At 41.7% G+C, this 20,085-nt stretch overlaps 1 protein-coding gene across 2 annotated transcripts; it reads right to left on the minus strand.

Annotated features, from left to right (window-relative positions):
* Positions 1 to 3,636: 3,636 nt before the first annotated feature.
* On the minus strand, positions 3,637 to 19,103 carry atp7a (ATPase copper transporting alpha). Of its 2 annotated transcripts, XM_069669496.1 has the most exons (24): positions 18,864 to 19,103; positions 17,508 to 17,638; positions 15,994 to 16,498; positions 14,337 to 15,113; positions 12,816 to 13,013; positions 12,547 to 12,710; positions 12,169 to 12,330; positions 11,910 to 11,986; positions 10,543 to 10,765; positions 10,177 to 10,410; positions 9,943 to 10,034; positions 9,143 to 9,270; positions 8,309 to 8,463; positions 8,086 to 8,220; positions 7,747 to 7,941; positions 7,414 to 7,596; positions 7,015 to 7,228; positions 6,788 to 6,934; positions 5,456 to 5,598; positions 4,949 to 5,152; positions 4,477 to 4,594; positions 4,281 to 4,383; positions 3,873 to 4,150; positions 3,637 to 3,702 (listed from the first exon to the last, which is right to left on the minus strand). In XM_069669496.1, the coding sequence occupies exons 2-23, from the start codon at positions 17,625 to 17,627 to the stop codon at positions 3,877 to 3,879; spliced, it is 4,551 nt and encodes a 1,516-aa protein (XP_069525597.1). In that variant the 5' UTR covers positions 17,628 to 17,638; positions 18,864 to 19,103; the 3' UTR covers positions 3,637 to 3,702; positions 3,873 to 3,876. The 2 variants fall into 2 exon arrangements, with proteins under 2 accessions (XP_069525597.1, XP_069525596.1); XM_069669495.1 differs by having other exon boundaries at positions 3,643 to 4,150.
* Positions 19,104 to 20,085: the final 982 nt, after the last annotated feature.

Raw genomic sequence — 20,085 nt, forward strand, 5'->3', positions numbered from 1 at the left:
TTTTTTTTCTGTGCAGTATTTTTTAAGTTGGTGACCTGTAAGTCGCATGGCGCTGCCAAACCATTTTCATTCTCTCCTACCTGAGGTTGGCAGTCAGTTTTTTTTTTTACCTGCTTTGATTATAATCAGAACATTGATTATTTAAAGACCTCTGCAGCTCATGCATCTGCCAAATCTGTACTAACGTTATTTTATCGACAATTACAACCTCCGACACCTGACAGTGTTATTTCACTTTACTTTAATTCAGTTCGTTTTGCCAAATAAGGGACGTTCAGTGAGCCTGTAATCTTAAACCTGAAAACGTTTCTCCAGGGATCCACCCTATTTAATGTGATGCTATGGTGTTGGCAACCTTTGATGGGCCAACACGGTGCTATTTGATGTCTTAATAATAATCAGTGTTGAAAATACTATTTATTCTGCTTGCCAAACATGCATGAACAAACCACTCCTCACACGAGCATCATGGGATTTAACCCGTAAAATGTCCTGTATATTTAACCCAGCAACACTCAGGAGAACTTAACAGTGTTGACAGAAAGTGTTATTAATGATCTTTTTTTAGACAAACACTGGTTCTCACTTACATAATCCCTAATCTCCACAAGTCAATCCGGGATTTTAGGTTCACAGTATTTGATATGGCTAAAATTTAACTCATTCATGCCTTACACAGATTAATGGGTATTTATCTTGTGTACCTGAACGCAGCATCCGAAGAGGTTTGATTATTTAAACAGAAAATGAACCATTTTAGATTCAAGCAGCAGCTTTATTATGTTGTTTTGAAGTATTATTGTACATTAATATAGATTTGAAAAAAGATCTAATATGTAATTTAGATTTAACTTTTACAATTTTAAACTCCAGCGATCACTTTCTTCTCAGTCTGAACTTAAATCAATCACAACTTAAATCAAGAATCGTTATCAACTCCTGCTCAGTATCTTGTTATATGTAACTGTAAAAGTGAGGCAAAAGTACACCTTTAGTTATTACCTGCCGTTACATCACAGGGCTGTCTCCTGGTGAGCCGATAAAGCAGGTGCAGTCCGATGTCGTATCTTTTGTTCCGTTCCTCCCCGGCTGTATTCAGGATGGAAATGATAATGTGCGTCTGGTATGTTTGGACACAGTCGGTGTAAACTGTGGACCTGATGCCAGATGGCTCTCCTCCAAAAGGCTGCCATGTTGATCTGATGATGTATTAAGTTGACACTGTATTTTACTGTGTGAAAGATAATTATGGGTCAGAGACAGGGTTCAGCAACCTGCATGATTTATCATTGGGTATTTTAGAAATCAAGACAAAGGACAGAAAAAGATGGACTCGAAGCCACAAAACTCCCAAACAACTTATCCTCATTTTTAACCTTAAAGAAATGTTTAGGATTTAGTGTGTTCAAATCATTTGATCTAATTAATACAAACATTTACATTTCAAATTTAAAGACCTCATTAATGCTTGTGAACATTGACTTGATTTTTTTGCATCTTTTGCTCATCATGGTGTGTAATTTCTGTAAGGTGTTAAATGTTTAATATACTGTAAATCTACTTGCATATATTGCTGTATAAGTAACTTTACTTTAGGTCGTCAGTGTTTCCAGAGAGATGTCGGAGCTGTTCCCCAGCTGGTTTGACGTGAAGTTTGTTATCCTAGTGTTAAAGGTAAACTGAATGTAGCATTCTCCAGTCACAGCTGTTTGCAGTGTTTTAGTCGAGAAAAGCACAACGTCGTAACGGATTTTAAATGCTGCACATTTTTAGACCTTGTTAAAGTCGTTCAGTTTCCTGACCACGATGCTTTTCTGTACATCTTTTATCAGCGAAGGAAAAAAGATGAAAACTAAACGTTCCTTTTGGTAGACATTATTTCTGACTATTAACCTCTGACTGCTTCTGATGAGAACTAACTCCTTACATGTGTCCAAAAGTATCAAATTAACATATTCATAAGCTTCAATCTACCAAATGTCACAACAGCCAAAGCGAGACGGGGCGACTCAGCAGGAAGAAGTCATTTACATTAATTGAAATTCATATTTTTTAAAAAGAATACTATGACTTAAAATGGTATTTGATTGTTTTGCAGTACACTGGGGTGATTTGATGTTTAGATTAACTGGATGAAATAAAGTTGATGAAATCTTGCGTCTGTTGTTGGATCATGTTTATGGCTCCGCAGCGCCATCTGCTGGTTAAAAGCAGACACACCTGACTGATGTTACAAAGGCGTTTTTAATCCAAGGCACATAAAGTCCAGAACTATGAAAGACAGAAAACATGGACTTGATTACAAATCTGAAGCCCTGTGGACGTCTTCACATAGCACAAAAACAGGCTGGCACAGTGGCACTGGGCGAGCTTTGACAGCTACAGAACAAAATGCAACAGCGGCAGGATAAACTGATCAGAAACAATTCAAGGATCAGCCGGACTGTAGTGATTATCTCCTGATTCGACACAGCAAATAGAAACATTGAAGGAGGGAAAAAATAAAGCACAGGCAGTTTAACAGGAGATGTAAAACTGAGATCACAGCAATGACAACTAGAACAAAGTGAACGTAAAGAAACAATCAATTCCTCCACGTTTGTCTGTCAGTAACTTGTTTGGTGGAGTTGCTGGGACACCGTCGCGTCAGTTGATCCTGCTGTTTCCCTCTCCCCTGGATGTTTCTTTGATCAAGTGCAACAGCGTCAATCAGAAGAGAAATTTTAAAAAATCACAATTTAAAGAAACAGTAACATTTTGTTTAGTGTGATGACCACAGACGCGTTTACAATTTGGCCTTTTCATAACAAACTGCATCACAACAGGATTCCTTCTCTTTGCCACAAGCAAAAAAAGTAATGCAAGCACAATGTCACCCACGTAACAACTCCTGTTTAAATTTAACAGGAAATAATGTTCACAGTCACTGACAGACACCTTATATCATTAACCAAAGATGCAGCGGGTCGACACAACTACAGAAATCTACGAGCAGACTCCTGTAGTCAGTGTCACCATTCACAGTCAATCTTCTTCAGCTCTCTGCTTTAAGTCCTTGACCTTATCTCTGTTCACGCGTTGTGCACATGAAGTCCAAGGTAACATGTGCACAGCGCTATCTTTGGAATGTGTTGGACTTTGCCAAGGTGGCATTTCAATCGGCACTTATGTAACACACATAATTACAACTCACTCCATTAGCGTTTTGCACATAAATCAGTTTAAACGTAAAAGACTTCTTTGATTGACTGAGCTGTAAGCCTTACCTTACTCAGTTATTACACATTTTGGGAGCTTGAAGAGGATTATCTGCATTTGGATTTAACAACTTCATTTTTCACACAAGATATACTGGAGAAAAAAAAGATAAATAAGGGTAATATAAATACTCTGGAATATAATCTTACATCAGTGTTGTTATAGTTTTCCATTAAAGGAAAATCAGTTAAAATATAAGTCTGTAGTGTCCGCTCTAACGTGGGGGACCACTGTTAAAAGAACTTTGGATACATGTTAAAGATTGTACTGGCAGGCGAGCACAGTGGCAGAGCTGGTCATCGCTCTGCTTCCTGGATGTGGACACCTGCTTCAAGGCTCTGAAGATGCTTCATGCCCCCGCAAACAAGAGCGTGTTGGAGGTGTCAAAGGGTCGGTCAAAGTGTGTGCTGGAGGGCAGCAACCTCCACAAAGGACAGTCTGCAGCTGAAAGAAGAAACCACCCACACATGTTTAGAAGAGCACAATGAGCTAAAAGAAAACAAGGAGCAGTGCTGCCCCGAGGCACATACAGGAGATGGATGGGCCTGTATTCAATGCAACCCTTTTAGCTTAGCACGGCCTGCCTTAAATAAAGTGGCCCATGTGAGCCTTACGTATTCAGCAGACCTCCTCCTCATACAGCTCTTCCCCCACCAGCAGGGAGTGTTTGTCGGGATCGCTGAGCACCAAGCTGTTGAGCGAGTGCTTGTCTGAGCGCAGGGAGTTCATGGAGGCACGGCTGTAGTTCACGATGCGGTCCAACAGGCTGAGCTTGGGGGAGGGACGACGCACGTCCCCCATGCCGATGTGGACGCTGACATCAGAGAGGCTGCCCTGCCGCCTGCTGCCTCCTAGTCTGGACTCCAACTGTTCAGCAGTGGGTTTAGTGTAACTAAATAAAGACACAGGAAGAAGGAGAGGATGGAGACAGTTGTTGGAGAAATGGTTTAAGAAGAGTATGCTCAAAGGGAAAACTAAACAAACTGATAGAAAGGCCTCAACAAAGCATCAAACATCATTACCATTTGAGTAAAAGAGAGGACAAAACCACAGAGACAGATGAGAGCGCCATCGCAGCAGAGCCCATCCACGGCTGTAACACCAGGCCGACGGGAAGGAACACACCTGCAGACACACACGGCTGTGTTCAAGATAACTGCAATCATCGCCATCAATACTGAACAATGTCATTTATACAAATCTCTTGCTGTCACCTACCAGCGGCTATAGGAATGCCAATCAGGTTGTAGATAAGAGCAAACACAAAGTTGATCCTGATCCTCTTGACGGTCTTTTTAGAGAGGTGAATGCTGCCCACCACATCCAGGAGGTCGTTCTGCAGACAAGATGGAAAAAGAGGATAAATAAAAGTAAGTAGGGAAGTACTATCATGTAACATATAACGTGCTTAGTCAGTACATTAAAAGCACATTTCAAGTTGCATTCCCTTTGCAGAAAAGTTAACAAATGTATGTATGTATCAATTCAGAAGACCGTGTTTGTTTCACATCGCTTTGCACGTTTGTTGTATCAGTGTGTCTAAAATGTGTTTTGCGGTGTCGTGTTATGCCAAATCCTGTGCTTCACACCGCCTCAATCCTGCAGAAACATGTCAATGATCCCACATTATGTAAATGCGCGTCTGTACCAGAGTCATGGTTTCATCACAGACCCGAGCTCAAATTCTCACCCTGATCAACACCACATCCGCTGCCTCTATGGCCACATCGGTCCCCGTTCCTATGGCGATGCCCACGTCAGCCATGGCCAGAGCGGGCGAGTCGTTGACACCGTCACCCACCATGGCGACTCTCTTCCCCTGCTGCTGCAGCTGTTCCACTTTGGCCACCTTGTGGGAGGGCAGCACCTCCGCAAACACCTTCCTGATCCCCACCTGAGGGAGAGCGGCAGACCCCGACAGTCAGAGACACACGATACACAAAGTGGAAGACGTTGGCAGTAAGGCTAAAAATGGTTTTAGATATTTCTGAGCAATAATTAAATTGCTTTAAAGAAATAAGAAGATATTATCATTGATTTGGTTGCAGTAATATAACAATATCTTCAATACCAATGCTTTCTTCTCAAATCACATCATTCTTCCTTTTTTTTTTAGATTACATGAAAATAAATGAAAGCACAGATTTGACTTTGATCTTTAATGGTATCACTAATCTCTACATCCACTCTGTCCTACCTGAGCAGCGATGGCCCGCGCCGTCTTGCTGTTGTCTCCAGTCATCAGCACGACTTCCAGGCCCATGCTGGTCAGAGTGTGAACCGCCAGCTCAGCCTCTGGTTTCACTGTGTCCGCTATGGCTATCATCGCACACAGCAGATCTACGCACAAATAACAAATGTCAGTTTTTATGTTGGAACACTTCATTAGTTTTAAGCTTGTTAATCTTAAATCATCTTAGTAAGATTTTTCTTCTTCTACTTCTATCAAAACTGCAACACACTACTACAATATTATTTGACTTGTTCAAACGTTTAGCAAAGAACTCATTTTTGTAATTCATTTCCATTTTTAATCAAACCAATTGTATTTAAAGTCACAGTACATTTAAGAAGGATAACTTATTTAAAGAACAAAATTCTATGTGTCTCTGTAACTTACAGGACATATTGCCTTACCTCAAGATTATTACAATCGTATTGGATGCTAAATTTTTCCTGCATACAGAGAAACTTTTTTGTTTGTCTTTTCTTTGTATCCAGACATGGCTGCGTTTTATTTCCCGCACTTTTTAATTATTGTTGCCTGTGTTAAACGTCATTACAGGTTGGACGTCACAGTGTGCTGCGCCCAATAAAAAACCTAATGAACAAATGCTATAATTTCATTCTTACAGCGCTTGCTTGCAGTAAATAAACTAAAGCACTTTTCAAACAAAATAGTAATTTAACCTTTTCTTTGTTGCGAGAAAATATGTTGTTGTTGTAGCTTTACTTGTTATGAGATATATTTCAAAAACAGACAAAGACAGGAGCAGTTAAATGAAAAAAATCTGTGACAGTTTTTAAAACTTGGTGAGACTTTAGCAGATAATTTTAAAGTCCAGCTCCAGTCATGTTTTAAGACATAAAATGCTCTGCTTGAAATAATAAATTGACGGTTACAGCTGGCTCGAACATCACCGAAGTGGTTGCCATAGGTTGCACATAATGATATGCATAGCGTCACCCCGTCCATTAACGGGATTGGCTCCTTAGGTTTGTGACGTCTCAAACCTGCCAATGTGAAAACGTGTTGTTCAGCCTGTCCTTACACTGTAGTTTAAAAGCATCGCCATGGAGATGACTGCTTATGTTGTCCCTGATATGTCTTGTAGCACATGAGAAACACCACATGGAGATGTTTACAAGGTTAAACACTGGATTTTCACTGGAGGGGGTCTTTAAGTAACATTTTCCTAATTTTAAGATTTGTGTCTTGATTTTTAGAGTTGACTTTTGCTCTGTAGCAGTGCGTAAGGAAATGATGCAAACAGATACGACTCTAACGTTCTTGTTAAACAGTACTCACTGTCGACAGCTACAAGAACAGCAGTGCGTCCTCTGCGCTCATGCTCTATCATGGCCTCATCTATATCTGGTCTGATCTGTAGACAATTCCTCTTCATCCACTCTCTGTTGCCGATCAGCACAACGTAGGTGTCTGTCTGGATCAGACCTAAACACAAACATCGCTTTAGTAAGACAGCATAAAGGTGAATTACTTCTAAAACTTTATCACTACGTTTCCCAACGTACTGAGTGGCTGCGGGTCCATGATGAGCGGATGGGAGGTGGCTGACATTCTGGTGTCACTGATCTGGACGAGGACACTGTTGCGCTGGTTGTTATCCTCACTGTCGCTGTCCGCCTGTTTCAGCAGAGTCTCCGTGTTGCTGACCTGACATCGGATGCCACATCCTGGCACTGCCTGGAAGTCTGTGCACAAGCCAAGAGCCTCTGTGCCCAACTCCTGCACGCAGATGATAACCAAGGTTTAATGTCAAATTTAAAAAATCTAGATCAAATGGTGGCTGGTGATCTGAGAAAATGACTGGGGGCCATGTTGGGATTAGATAGAAAGACAGATAAATGTATTTCATTGATCCCCACCTGGGAAAGAATAGAAATCTGTTCTGATCCGAGTTCAAGACCAACCTGTTTGCAGTATTTGGTGATCGCTGATCCCAGAGGATGCTCACTGTTGTTCTCAGCGGTACCAACGATGGCCAGCAGTCTGGAGCGAGGCATCTTGTTCCCCTCCACAACGATCTTGAGTTGGATAACATTGGGAGCACCGTATGTGATGGTACCAGTCTTATCAAACACCACAGACTGGACCTGCCCATAAAAGGAGATATGATTTATATTCAGTCATTAATGTGGTTTCATAACATGGAAAACCAGAGCCGTTTCATAATGTGTGGACAGTTGGTCTGTTACATCATTGGATGACTACATAAAGCTGTCAGAGTGTCATCATTGACGCACCTTATGTGCCATCTCGAGTGGCTCTCCTCCCTTTATCAGGATGCCATTTTGGGCTCCAACCCCTGTGCCCACCATGACAGCTGTCGGGGTTGCCAAGCCAAGTGAACAGGGACAGGCGATGCATAATACAGTTATGGAGGCCTGGAAGGCGAAGCGAATCACTGCCTCGGTCCGGGAAATGCTCTTGTCGTAACCCTAGAGGGAGGAAACGAGGCTAAATTTAATTTATATTATAATTCTTAACCTTCATGCAAGAAGAAAATTTAAATACAGTGATAGTAAAAAAATAACTATAAAGGAGTGAATGTCATGTCCTGATGATATCAAAAGAGGACTCACAGGAAAGTAGTTCTCTACCAGAGAGAAGTCTAAAAACCCAATGACGGTCCAGGCGACCAAGGTGAGGACGGATATGCCAACGATGAAGGGAACAAAGTAGCCACTGATCTTATCTGCGTACTGCTGGATGGGAGCCTATAAATCAAATGTCAGAAATCAAACACCTGAAACATTACCATAACAGCAGACAGACACGTTGCAGATCTAGAACTACACGATTCACCTTCGAGGTCTGCGCCTCCTCCACGAGTTTGACGATCTGCGACAGCGTGGTGTCCAGGCCGACATGTGTAGCGCTGACGAGCAGAGAGCCGTTCTGGTTAATGGAGCCTGCAATCACAGTGCTCCCAGGCTTCTTAGTCACCGGCATGGCCTCACCTACAGGCACAGAGCAACAGCTGGTGAGAAAGTCCAAGAGGGCAGCAAACACGAGCACGTCATCTGTAGCAAAAACTGATGCTCTGGTGGAAGCTACACATCAAATGATACCCCAAAGACTACATGGCAACTGATCTTTTCATATGCTCAAATATTTTCTGAATTAATATTGATACTAGAAATTACAGGCTAATTTGTGTTACATTTTAGCAGATTGTTGTCACCAAAACTGATATTGAGTCTCTAAAGGTCTTTTCCCACGGGTAGACCCGGGTAATTATCACCTCTGCTCCGATCGGCAATGATGGGAACACAAAACCCGGGTCGACACGCTAATCTCCGAGGCGACACGCTAATAAATAGAGTGAATGAGACAATAAAGACCTAACCACCGTAACATCTTCACTGGCCTCCATGCTGCTTACCAAAGAGTATAATGTAAGTTTGTGGTTCGTACTATTGTTTACTATCCCCGTTTCCAGCACGTTTGTCTCGTCAGACGGTGACGCAGCAGAAAAGAGACTGAAAGCAGTATACTCCACTGGCAATGGGAAAAGAGACAATCGGCATTTATTAGCAGGTCTTCCTGGGTCTGAAGAACCTGTGTCGATGCGCTAATTTTGGTGGGAAAGGGGTATAATCAATACGCATTAATACTCCTTCTCTCACGCTGTCGTACCAGTGATGAGAGACTCGTCGGCCATAGAGTGTCCCTCGATGACCCTCCCATCCACGGGAAACTTCCCTCCAGGAACGACTTTCACCACATCGCCTCTCTGCACCAGCTCAACATCCACCTGCTCCTCACTGCAACACAAATTCATATGATGTAAATGTTGTAAATCATACAGTGCAGATACAGTGCTAGACTACTACTAGACTTTTGCTGTTGATTATTTTTTCACACTGTAAATACTGCTGAATGTACCTTGTGTATATATGGTCATAATGGTTACATTTATATTCCTCTATTGCACTCCTTATAACTACACTACTGTCTCATTGTCTTATTGCTTTATTGTGTATTTTGTCTGTACATAGAGAGCCCTGTATACCAGAGTTAAATTCCTTGTATGTGTACACATGCTTGGCCAATAAAGCTGATTCTGATACAGAAGATAATTATGGAACATTTTAAGTCACATTTCTGTCTGTAGGATTACAGTATATTGAATGAGGGATCAAAAGGTATTTCCTAGTTCTTGGGATAACTAACATAACCTGAGATCTTTCAAGTCACATATAAACACTAGGCAATGCTCAAAGATCATGTCATGATATCCTGTTATATCGGTGTTTTTCAGAAAACCCAAAAGCATAAAAATGTTCCTGAAACCAAGTGGAATCGAAAACATTTGTGCCATTTTAACTGTGTACAGTCACTAGCAGTCTTTGCAGTTGAATTGTCTATTGCAGGTGTAACAAACATTACAATATGTATGTTTTCTAAACCCAAGCAAAGATAAGACAGAGCAGTACCTGAGGATGGACCTGTCACTGCTGAGAGTGACCACTGTGGCCTCAGTCGCTTGCAGAGACATCAGCTTGGACAGAGCCTCAGACGTCTTGCTCTTGATGAATCAAACACAAAGAATAATTTCCAAGAGTTAAAATCATTTAAGATGCTGCTTTTCTGAATTTAATGTCATAGATACCTATAATTATAAGATGTCATGTCATGTGTATAGATATCTATAATAATAAGAGCTGAACCTTGGCTATCTGTTCCAGCCAGCGTCCCAGGGAGATGAAGACAAAGAGCATTGGCGGTGTGTCGAAGAAGGTGATGGGGTTGACTTTCGCCTTCTCCGCCATGGCCACTATTAGGACAACCAGTGAGTAGGTGAAGGCTATGGTGGTAGCCAGAACTATCAGCACATCCATGTTGGCAGATTTGTGTTTGACTGCTTTGTAGGCTTGAATGTAGAAGTAGCGACCTCCAATAAACTAACGAGAGAGAAAACAGAAAAGCTTTATTTCACTAAACCAAAATGTCATAGATCATGTGCTTTTTTTCTAAACAAAAATGTGTGTGTTCTGCTGAATATCCAGGAAGTGAACTTAATCCCTCTGATTTACCTGCACAGGCACACAAAAGAGGAAGGAGAGGAGGTTCATGATGGAGAGGCCTGGGAGCAGCTGTCTCTCCAGGAACATGGTGGAGTGGAAGCGGTTTCGGTCCTCCGCCGTCATATTGTGATGATGTGAAACTTGCATCTGATGGTCCATGATAATCATGTAGGTCATCATGCCCATCACGGGAACGCAGAATATCAAGCTCACCAGGAAAGATTTCCTCCACCTGAGAAGGTAGAGACTCTTATTAATTAGACATTCATTCATTTGTGATCGATTGGTTTTAATTCTTCTAACAGAGGAGGGAAACAAATGAACAAATTCATCGTCACTAGGGACGTGCATTCGGAATTTTTTTGGCACCAACAATCGTGCCCACAGATATTAAAACACTGCCCAGTGTCCATTTTACACACGTGAGCATCCAGCCGTGTGATCCAGCAGCAACAATAAGTAAATAAACATTTACAGCCGACCTTTCTTTGATGGTCAACACACAGAACTTTAATAAACATAAGATCCTGTCCGATCCTGATGCCGTGTCTGGAGATTTAAATAATGAATGAGTTACCTGCTGTGCCTTGTGCATAAATGTTGTTCTTATTATGTAGGAGACAGTTTGTCTGCTGGTTTTGGTGAAGAAATAGCAACATGTCGACATGCTGTGGGGCTAGTCTGGTGCGCAGTCTGTTGACTGCGAGACCCACAGCAGAGAATACCCGCTCAGACGGTACCGTGATGTCCCAGGAGCAGAGACTGTATAACTGCTTGTTTTATTTTGCTCTGCTCTAAGGCTCAGCTCAGCTAACGACAACCAAAAGTGTGTTTCCCAAATATAAATGTAAATTTAAAAAAGACAAAATGTTATTCAACCGTTTAACTGGTAGCATTAAGAGGTTAAAATCTTAACAGTCGGTTAACAGCTAACCGGTTAAAGTGCACATCCCTGATCGTCACTATAACTAACACTGACCCATAAACCATGCCCCTAATAATATTCATTACATCCTAATCCCACACACATATATATATATATATATATACACACACACACATAAACTCATTCATTCATTTATATTTTCCCTGACACTGATGGTCAAGGCTGTCCAGCAAAAACTGGGTGAATAGTCCATTCAGCAATGTTTGTATCAGCGTGTTTAGCAGCTGCCGGACCTTAAATCAACTGTTTTCTGGGAAAAGTAGCCGAAATTGTTGAGTCATCATGACAGATAGAATATTTTCTTGTGTGAAAGAGGTATTAAAGCAACTACCAACACTCTTGCCACATAAGACAAGGCTAAGACAAGAGATGGATAATAAAATTAAAGAAAAGCATAAAAGAAGGCTTCTTTATACAAATGTATACTCACTGTTTTATCATCTTGCTGTGATCCAGGTGACTGGCAGTGCGGTCTCTCTTCACCAACGTCGCTTCAAAGCCCAGGTTCTACAAATTACAGTCAAAGTGTTGATCAAATTTCTTTTTGTTTGTGCACATTCTATAAAAAAGGTATAACTAATTTCTTGTGGTTAGCATCTCTATGAGCTGATGTCAACATAAGAACAAGAACATGTAATAGTTACTGAACAAATAAGGTTTAAATTAACAGAGAGCAACAGGAAGAATACCTCGATCAGCTTAATGATGTCTCGCGGGCCGATAACTTCAGAGTCGAACTTAATATGTGCTTTGTTGGTTGCCAAGGCAACAGAGGCATATATAATCCCCTTTTCTCTCATGAGGCTGGATTCAATTTTGTGAACACAAGAGGCACACGTCATTCCCCTGACCTGAAAGAAGGTGAAGAGGAACACTCAGATGGAGAAAGGAGCTAAGTGAGAAACAGACATGATTCATTTCATCGACAGAAGAAAGGGCCGCAAGTATGACAAACTGTTCTCAAATATTAATGGAAATGTTTATGTATAGATCTTATATTGTGGAATAAATGTTTACGTATATTGTCTTCTCATTACAATACGAACACAATGTCACCGTTGACTCACCACTAGTTCAAGGTTTCCATCTGAACCTTCATAGTTCTCCATAACAGAGGCGGTGAAGCCCAGCTCCTTCACACAATCAGCGATCTTCCCAGGGTCGATGACTTCAGGGTTATAACGCACCTCTGCTTTACTGGCCATCAGTGCTACCAGAACTGAGGAGATGCCTACACAATAATCAAAACAGTCTGTTTAGCTTCGAATAAAAGAAGTGACATATGATAATCCTTCCTGAAATAAAACTTTAAACATTAAACTGAGTCTATACAGACCAGGTTCATTCTTGAGGTTTCGCTCGATGTTTGCCACACAGGAAGCGCAGGTCATGCCTCCAATCTGGATGAAGCATTTAGAGTTTGAGTCATTGTTGCGTTCCTTAGGGGTGTCTCTGTGTATGTCTCCGTCCAGGTCTTTCACATGTATAAGACTCGAAGACTTGGAGACTGATGCAGGCAGCAAAGAATTAGTCTCTGTGGACAACAAATGATTTTGTAAAAAGGATGCAAAATTTACTGTTCAAGAACCCCCACTTGCAAAGGTAAAGGAGAAATTTTCCCCTAGAAAAAGCCACTGTCAGTCAAAGCTGGTGTTCTCTGTAATCGATGGAAGCAATAATATTTTAAATTGGCGCCATAGCTGTGGAGAAAGTCGTACAAGGCCGTCCCTCCCTCTGAAAGGAACGGCCCAGCGAGAGACGCTGGAGTGAAATACTACCGTTTCACTGCAGGCAATGGCTCAGAGCGGTACAGAATCCGAAATACCACGAGAATATACCGGTGGATCGCAAAACTAAAAAATCTTCAGTTCTGCAGTCTACATTTCAAACCTGACGATTTTGAACGAGACATGACATTGGAGGCGGGCGTCCTAGATTGAGGGAGTGTAGTTTAGCGAGCTCCCCGACCTCCGCCAAATTGTCATGAAGTATGGCAGCATTCAGATGCTGCAAAGTTAGGCGTTAGCTATGCAGAGCTCCAGACTCAGAACATTTGTGTGCTTGTGAGTTGGTAGCCTTATCCCCAATCTCTCAACACAATATCTGGCAACAATCCAACCCTCTTCAAAAACATTAGCAAATTATTTCATAAAGCGAAGCAAAGAAGGATGCTGGTGTGGAGGGAGAGTCAACAAGAGGTTCAATCTCATACCACTGATGAAGGTGCAGGCAGGGGGGGACCCAGTCCGCTATGCAGACTCTCCTTGCATGCCACGTAATATTTATCCTGGCCTGCAGATATGCCGGATCCGCCTTTAACTTAAAAATTACAGTCCGTGGTGGCAATTATTCTACCAGGAAAAGCTACCAAGGCGTTTGCCGTGTGTGCTCACATTATTTGTTTTGTCAGCTATGGGTTACATAATTGCTGTGGTTGATTTCTTGTCATTACGTGATAAGCGGTGCCTTGAAATGGAGCAGAACCAGTAAATGCTCAACAGAGGAGGAAGAAAAGGTAATCATGCTCAATACAGGCTATACATAACAAAAGAGGAAAGTGCACTGATGAAATAGAACAGGTTGAGTGTGAATCCAACTTAAGCAAACAACATGGACTGTGACCCATTTATAGGAGTGATATCAGACAGCTTCAGGGAGAAGACTGGTGACAAACTCGATCCCACAAATTGAGGCATGCAATGTGGACATCTTATTTTATCAGAATGCAAGGTCATTCAAAGTTACTACAATGTCCAAAAAAAACCCTGGGATTATGTTTTATGCTTGTGTGACCCTCTAAGAAAGTTGAAGCACCAGTGTTACCAGAGGAAAAGCTAGTCAACATCTATCCTCTCACCAGGTAGGAAGGCATCAAAGCCCATGTCCTCTATGGCCGCCCTCAGCTCCTCTGGCGTGGTCAGGAGGGAGTCATACTCAAAGACCCCCTGGTGCTCAGCAAGAGAAACCTGGGCTGACGTCACACCCTTCCTTCTCGAGATCATGCCTTCGATGGACTCGACACAGGAGTTGCACGTCATGCCCTCGATGTGAATTTTAACTGTAGACCCCAAAGGCTGAATAAAGGAAGTCTGTAAGGCAGCAGGTGTGGCCTTGGTTGCTCCTACAGGCTGCAGTGACGATAAGGCAGGCGTGGGCGATGTGGGTACAGGACTGAGCGGACCAGAGGAGTCCCAGGGTTGAGTCTTGAACTGTCCCGGGGGCAGTGCCTCGATTGCCTGCTGTAACTGATTCACTGTGACCTCAAGAGGATCATAGCAGATGGAGGCCTTCTCCTTCTCCAGTGAGACCTCCACAGAGGAGACACCAGGTAGCAAGGAGATATTGTCTTGGATATTCACCACACATGAACGGCAGTGCATGCCTTTCACCCTGAGTGCCACAAGTGTTGTGTCTATGAAGATTTCCGTGTCCTCTGACGCGTCCGACGGCGAAGAAACGGTTGGTTTTTGAGAATCAACAAAGCGTTCGACTTCGCTGGGGGACAGCTGCAGAGGGCGAGGTTTGGACTTGGCAAACGCCTTGAAGCCGGCCACGGCAATCTGGTCGACGATAGTTTGGACTGTGATGAGGTAAGGCAGGTACACGATTGTAGCTTCCTGAGTCTCTAAAACAACTGTGGAGAATAAAGACATGACAGTTATAAATAAACAGCACGGATGACTTCAAAGGAAATATTTCAGAGGAACATGATGTTGCTGCGCGTAAACAGATGACACAGATGTTAACAATAAATTAGGTACAAAAATCTAACTGAAAATATAAAAGCAAAAGAAGTTAATTCATGTTCATAGTTGGGATTATGAAATATAAGCACAGGAAGCATTTCATCATTAAATAACATCCAAACAACCCTGCTAGTTTGAGATCCTCACACAGATGTCTCTTATCTGTGTTGAGATTCGGCTTTAAACAAGAGGGGAGAGAGCTGCCAGTACTCTGAGCCTGTAATAACTTGCACGAGGAAATCACACAAGCAGTTGATAATATCCTTTAATCTCTTCACAAACATACCTGTAGCTCAGATAATTCAAGTAGCGATTGTTCTATTTTATGTTTTAGAATTTCTTGATATCCATCAGCTGCCTCTTGTGAGGCACCTTGTAACTTTAAATAACTTAGTAAAACTGTGAAATAATTTAATCATAATTTTTAGTTGCTTTGGATTTGATAAATTCCATAAAAAAACGACGTAAAGAGACGATACAGTGTGTAGCATACATGACCAGTTTATCCCCAGTGACATTTCTGTACTTAGCGAACATAATCCAATCATTCTACTTGTCAATCCTTACAACAATAGCAGTGAAAGGATTTCATGAGTCATAGTCAAATCCTGAGAAACCTGTCAGTGATGACCCCACAGACGGCTCGACAAACCCAACGACATGTTATCTGTAAGATGTGCAGCAGCTGTGATATAACGTCACTTCTAGCTCAGACGGGGAGGTGATTAATACCTGACTACAAACATGTTTACAGGTCAAATACATCACCTTTGATCTTTTCGATGCCTTTCAGTTTTCCAATCTTTCCTTCAATAGTGGTGGTGCAGGAGTGACAGGTCATTCCTTCAATGCGCAACTTCAAGAGCGACACCCCGGCTCCTGAGGTGTGAGATGGAGACAAGGTCGGGCCGTTTCGCAAGGGGCTGCTGGGTGTGGCAACGTCCAGAGAGGCTATGCTGGCCACCGCCTCACCCAGCTGCTGCGAAGAAGTCAGGGAAGGAATGAAGGTGACAGTGAGACCCATCAGTGCCGGGCTCTCCCTGACATCCAGCACTCCCTGAATCTGGGATAGCTTCTCCAACGCCTCCTGCTGGGCTGCTGGTGCCAGGCCGGAGGTGGGGATCACCTGGGTATCTGTGGACATGGGTGTGGCTGTGCTGGACTCTGATAGACTTGATTCAAAGCCCATGTCCTCGATGGCCTCTGATAGAGACTCCGGGCTGTGTTGGCTGACGTCAAATATGATTGAGGCATTCTTCTGCTCTAAAGAGACCTGCAAAATAAAAGCAAAGTAATTATAACAAAGAGTATATTAATGGAATTTGAAGAAGATGCGACTATAAGGCCAATAACACCATCAAAACAGCATATACACAATTCTCTGGTAAAATTGAAGAAAGCTCATTAATATGGAAGATTTGGTTTCTTCTGGTAAAATGTTCCATTTAGTTATTTTTGCTGTTGTTGGTAACTTATTGTGGAGTTAATTTGACTGCTTTTGTTTACATACAGCACAAAGATTCTTGCCTCATGTGACCATATCCAACAATACAGCTGAATCAAACAACAAAAGGAGGCAAAATCAGTTCAAGCTGGTCAGCTCACAGCATTTCTGTCAGCATGATGACCCCAGGAAGGAAACATGTGACGTACTGAAGGGATCACTTGACTGAGCCATAAGTTCAAACCACAGTGGGGGTTTAGTAGTAAGAGAGTGTGACTGCCGGCTGGATTTTCCTATTTTTCTGAGAGTGCGAGACAGGAGAGGGCGAGGATTCAGGCAATGTTTTACCAAGAAAAATAATTTTGTCATGATCATGTCTATATAGATTAACTTAAAACACAAATGACATTTCCTGTGGACACAGGCTGCATATCGACCCCGCTGTCACAGTCCTGCAAAGGGCAGAGCTTTATCTGGGACATGCTATTAAGTTATCTTCTCATTTAACCTCAGCCTAAGGGGTAAAAACAAGATAAACAAAACAGAAGACAACAACCAGTGCCATTTAGCCATCTTTCACTTTGTTACTGTTTAATGGGCAGGAACCTTTAGTTGATACAATAATGCAAACGTATGTTTTTTCCACAAGGTTCTTATTCTCTTTTTTTTCTTGTTTAAAATAGAAATTGTATTGTTGCAGCATCGATGGTAGTCATTTCAGATCCTGTTTTTAAACTGGAAGTGTCAGCAAATTTCAAGAATTGCACCTTTTGCTGACTTTCACTAAAAGTAAAGAAGTAAAAAACATGTTCTTATATATTTGCAAAGACTGCTTTACCTTTATATGTATCACACCTGGGAGAGAGCCGATGCGCTGCTCTATGGACTGGACGCAGGAGCCACAAGTCATACCCTGCACTCCAAGGGAAACTGAACACAGATTGACTTTCTGTGTCATGATTGCTCAGTCTAAAACGACACAAAAGGGGAAATAAGTGTTGAGCAACATAAAACTGCAAGTCATAAAGGAAATAGAGGCAAAGCAAAGTCAGGGGAAATAATAAAAGTGACAAATCGGATCTGCTCCTAAAGTATGTATAAATCACCTTTAGAAATTCTGATTAAAATCAAGAGACATTCATATATTATGCTAAGAGGTCAAAACAGGGTGAGAAAAACATGCATTTACAAACTTCTTATTCTTAAGAAAACAGGACATGGAGAAACAAAGGAAAAATCTTGGAAATGCCCCAAAGCTGTCAAATTAGGCCAATATATTAAACCAGTAACCATTGTTTCCGCTTCTGGCATCAGCACTTGACTAGAAAAAGGAAAACAAAGCTTCTTTGTATAAGATCTACAAGAATGTATAAATGTAAAACCAAAAACAGATCCAAGCTTCAACCATTATTTCACTTACATTAAAACCACAATAACCTCCACCTCAGTGATGTGCTGATTTAAACCAGACAATTTCAGGGGAATGAAAGGCACGTAAGGTGAATGTTCTACAAGAAACTTGGCCAGGTGCCAACTCAGCTGACAAATTCAAGTTTATCTCAAATATGCTATCTGTCAGCTTTTCTTCAGGTTTATAAGACGACTGACACATCATTTTTAGGTCACCGTCATATGGTCTATAGCCATATTTGTTGCAATGATCCATTCCCAAACTGATGAGCCTCATAGTTAAACAGTTGTCTGACCTGATAGTTGTTAGCATGTGGGATCCCTAATGAAAGCTATTAAAACACTTCAAAACAAATATCTGTGTTTTAATATCTGTCTCAAAAATGCAGTTGTCACTTATAACAATTTCAATCCAATAAGATAATATTATGATGTCTGTTTAGAGAAACCCATCAAATCCAGTGTGCTACAAACAGATTTAATGATATCTATATACAATTTGTAATGTAATGCAACTTACTTTTGGCGAGGGTAGCTGAGTGAACTAAGGTTAAGGCAGCCAAAAGTAAGCTAGCTCGACTAAGCTAAACAATAGTTAAGGAAAACTTAACATTAGCTGCCGCCTGCTTGTTGCTAAAAAACAAATGTAAAATCTATTCAAAGTCAGCTGGGCGTAAAAACAAAGTCTATCTTATTAAAAACACATGAACGCTAAATCAAAGGTCCAGTTAGTTGGGTTAAAACACAGCCGGCGTTAACGTGAAAAGAAAAGCTCAACTCTTACCTTATTCAACGAAAGGTAACATTTAGCTACAGGCTACTGACGTCGGCTGTCAGACTGTTGATTGAGCTAGCAAGCTAGCTTCTTCTCGTCACCCTATGTTACAAGCAACAGAACGGACACGTCCCTGCATCGTGGTGTCTACGAGGAACAATGAAGACAGCAACAGAACTAGTTTTCGTGCCCCGTTCTATAAAACTCAGCTCCGTGAAGCTGTATTTGTTTCTTCTTCTTATGCCGACGTGACTGACGTCTCCACGCGGCTGCGTCAGTGCGAAGGGGCGGAGCTGAGCGACTGTCGTAACCCGGTTGTAACCCATGGTGAAGTCCATAGAAACGGTTATAGATTATTGCTAATTTGGCCCTGAATTAAACCTCCAGGCTTTATTAACTCCACAAAGTCTCAAGCTGTAATCACACCAACAATACTTATCTCTTACCTGAACTGCGTTTAGATTTAATGAAATTAGGTTTTACAGATTAGTCATAATTTGTGGTTGGGTTTCACGGTAATACGTTTGACAAAGACAGGGCCTGAGATGAAAATTTGAGCTTAACTGCCGTTGAATGGGCTTTTTTAAAGGCAGAATAACTGCATTAAAGTCTTAAGTGGCCTCGTCCTTTGCCCACTATATTGTCAGGAATCATGTCTTGTGTGTGAAAATTATACTTCATTACTCACACTGTAGTTCCGCACAGCTTCCAGCACTTCCAGCTTTTGTTAACTTGCACTGGTTATCCCCATGGGGGCGCTTTAAACACAGGGCAGATGTGTGTTCTGTCACGATCCAGTTTTGACTGACTCTGCATGAGACATTTAGCCCTGGTGATAAAATTGCTACTTCTCTTTCTGTGGGTGGCTGTTAATTACAAGGGCCCCCTGTTTTCCCCTTCTCGCTGTCTTAAAATAGAAAACAAATTGAAATAGAATTCATACATTTCTGATTGTAAGATATAGGCTTATTTGCAGTATTCTATAAATGAGCTTCTCAATTAGATTTCCAGGAATGTACCAACTATTTGAGGCCTAACTGCACGTATTTAAAGTGCTATAGATGCATGTGCAGAGGTGAACCTAGAATGTTTTTCCAGACTGGACTTTAACAGATTTTCTCACCATTACATTCCTGATTATAGCTTTCCTAAACCATTAGCATTTCTGCCACAGTGCATTATGTATCATTGATAATTCCACCTTTCATTTTATGATGTCCCTTAAAAGTGT

The sequence above is a fragment of the Semicossyphus pulcher genome, unplaced genomic scaffold (assembly GCF_022749685.1).
Source record: "Semicossyphus pulcher isolate SPU_LCO1_2020_fin unplaced genomic scaffold, fSemPul1.0.p SCAF_2, whole genome shotgun sequence".
NCBI classification, from domain to species: Eukaryota; Metazoa; Chordata; class Actinopteri; order Labriformes; family Labridae; genus Semicossyphus; species Semicossyphus pulcher.

What these genes read in the sequence shown, in the direction of transcription:
- atp7a (XM_069669496.1), bottom strand. Translation starts at nt 17,627, where the DNA reads ATGACACAGAAAGTCAATCTGTGTTCAGTTTCCCTTGGAGTGCAGGGT. An exon ending in AGGCATCGAAAAGATCAAAG is followed by an intron (nt 15,114 to 15,993) that starts GTGATGTATTTG and finishes TATTCTCCACAG; the next exon opens with TTGTTTTAGAGACTCAGGAA. An exon ending in TCACCAAATACTGCAAACAG is followed by an intron (nt 7,229 to 7,413) that starts GTTGGTCTTGAA and finishes ATCTGCGTGCAG; the next exon opens with GAGTTGGGCACAGAGGCTCT.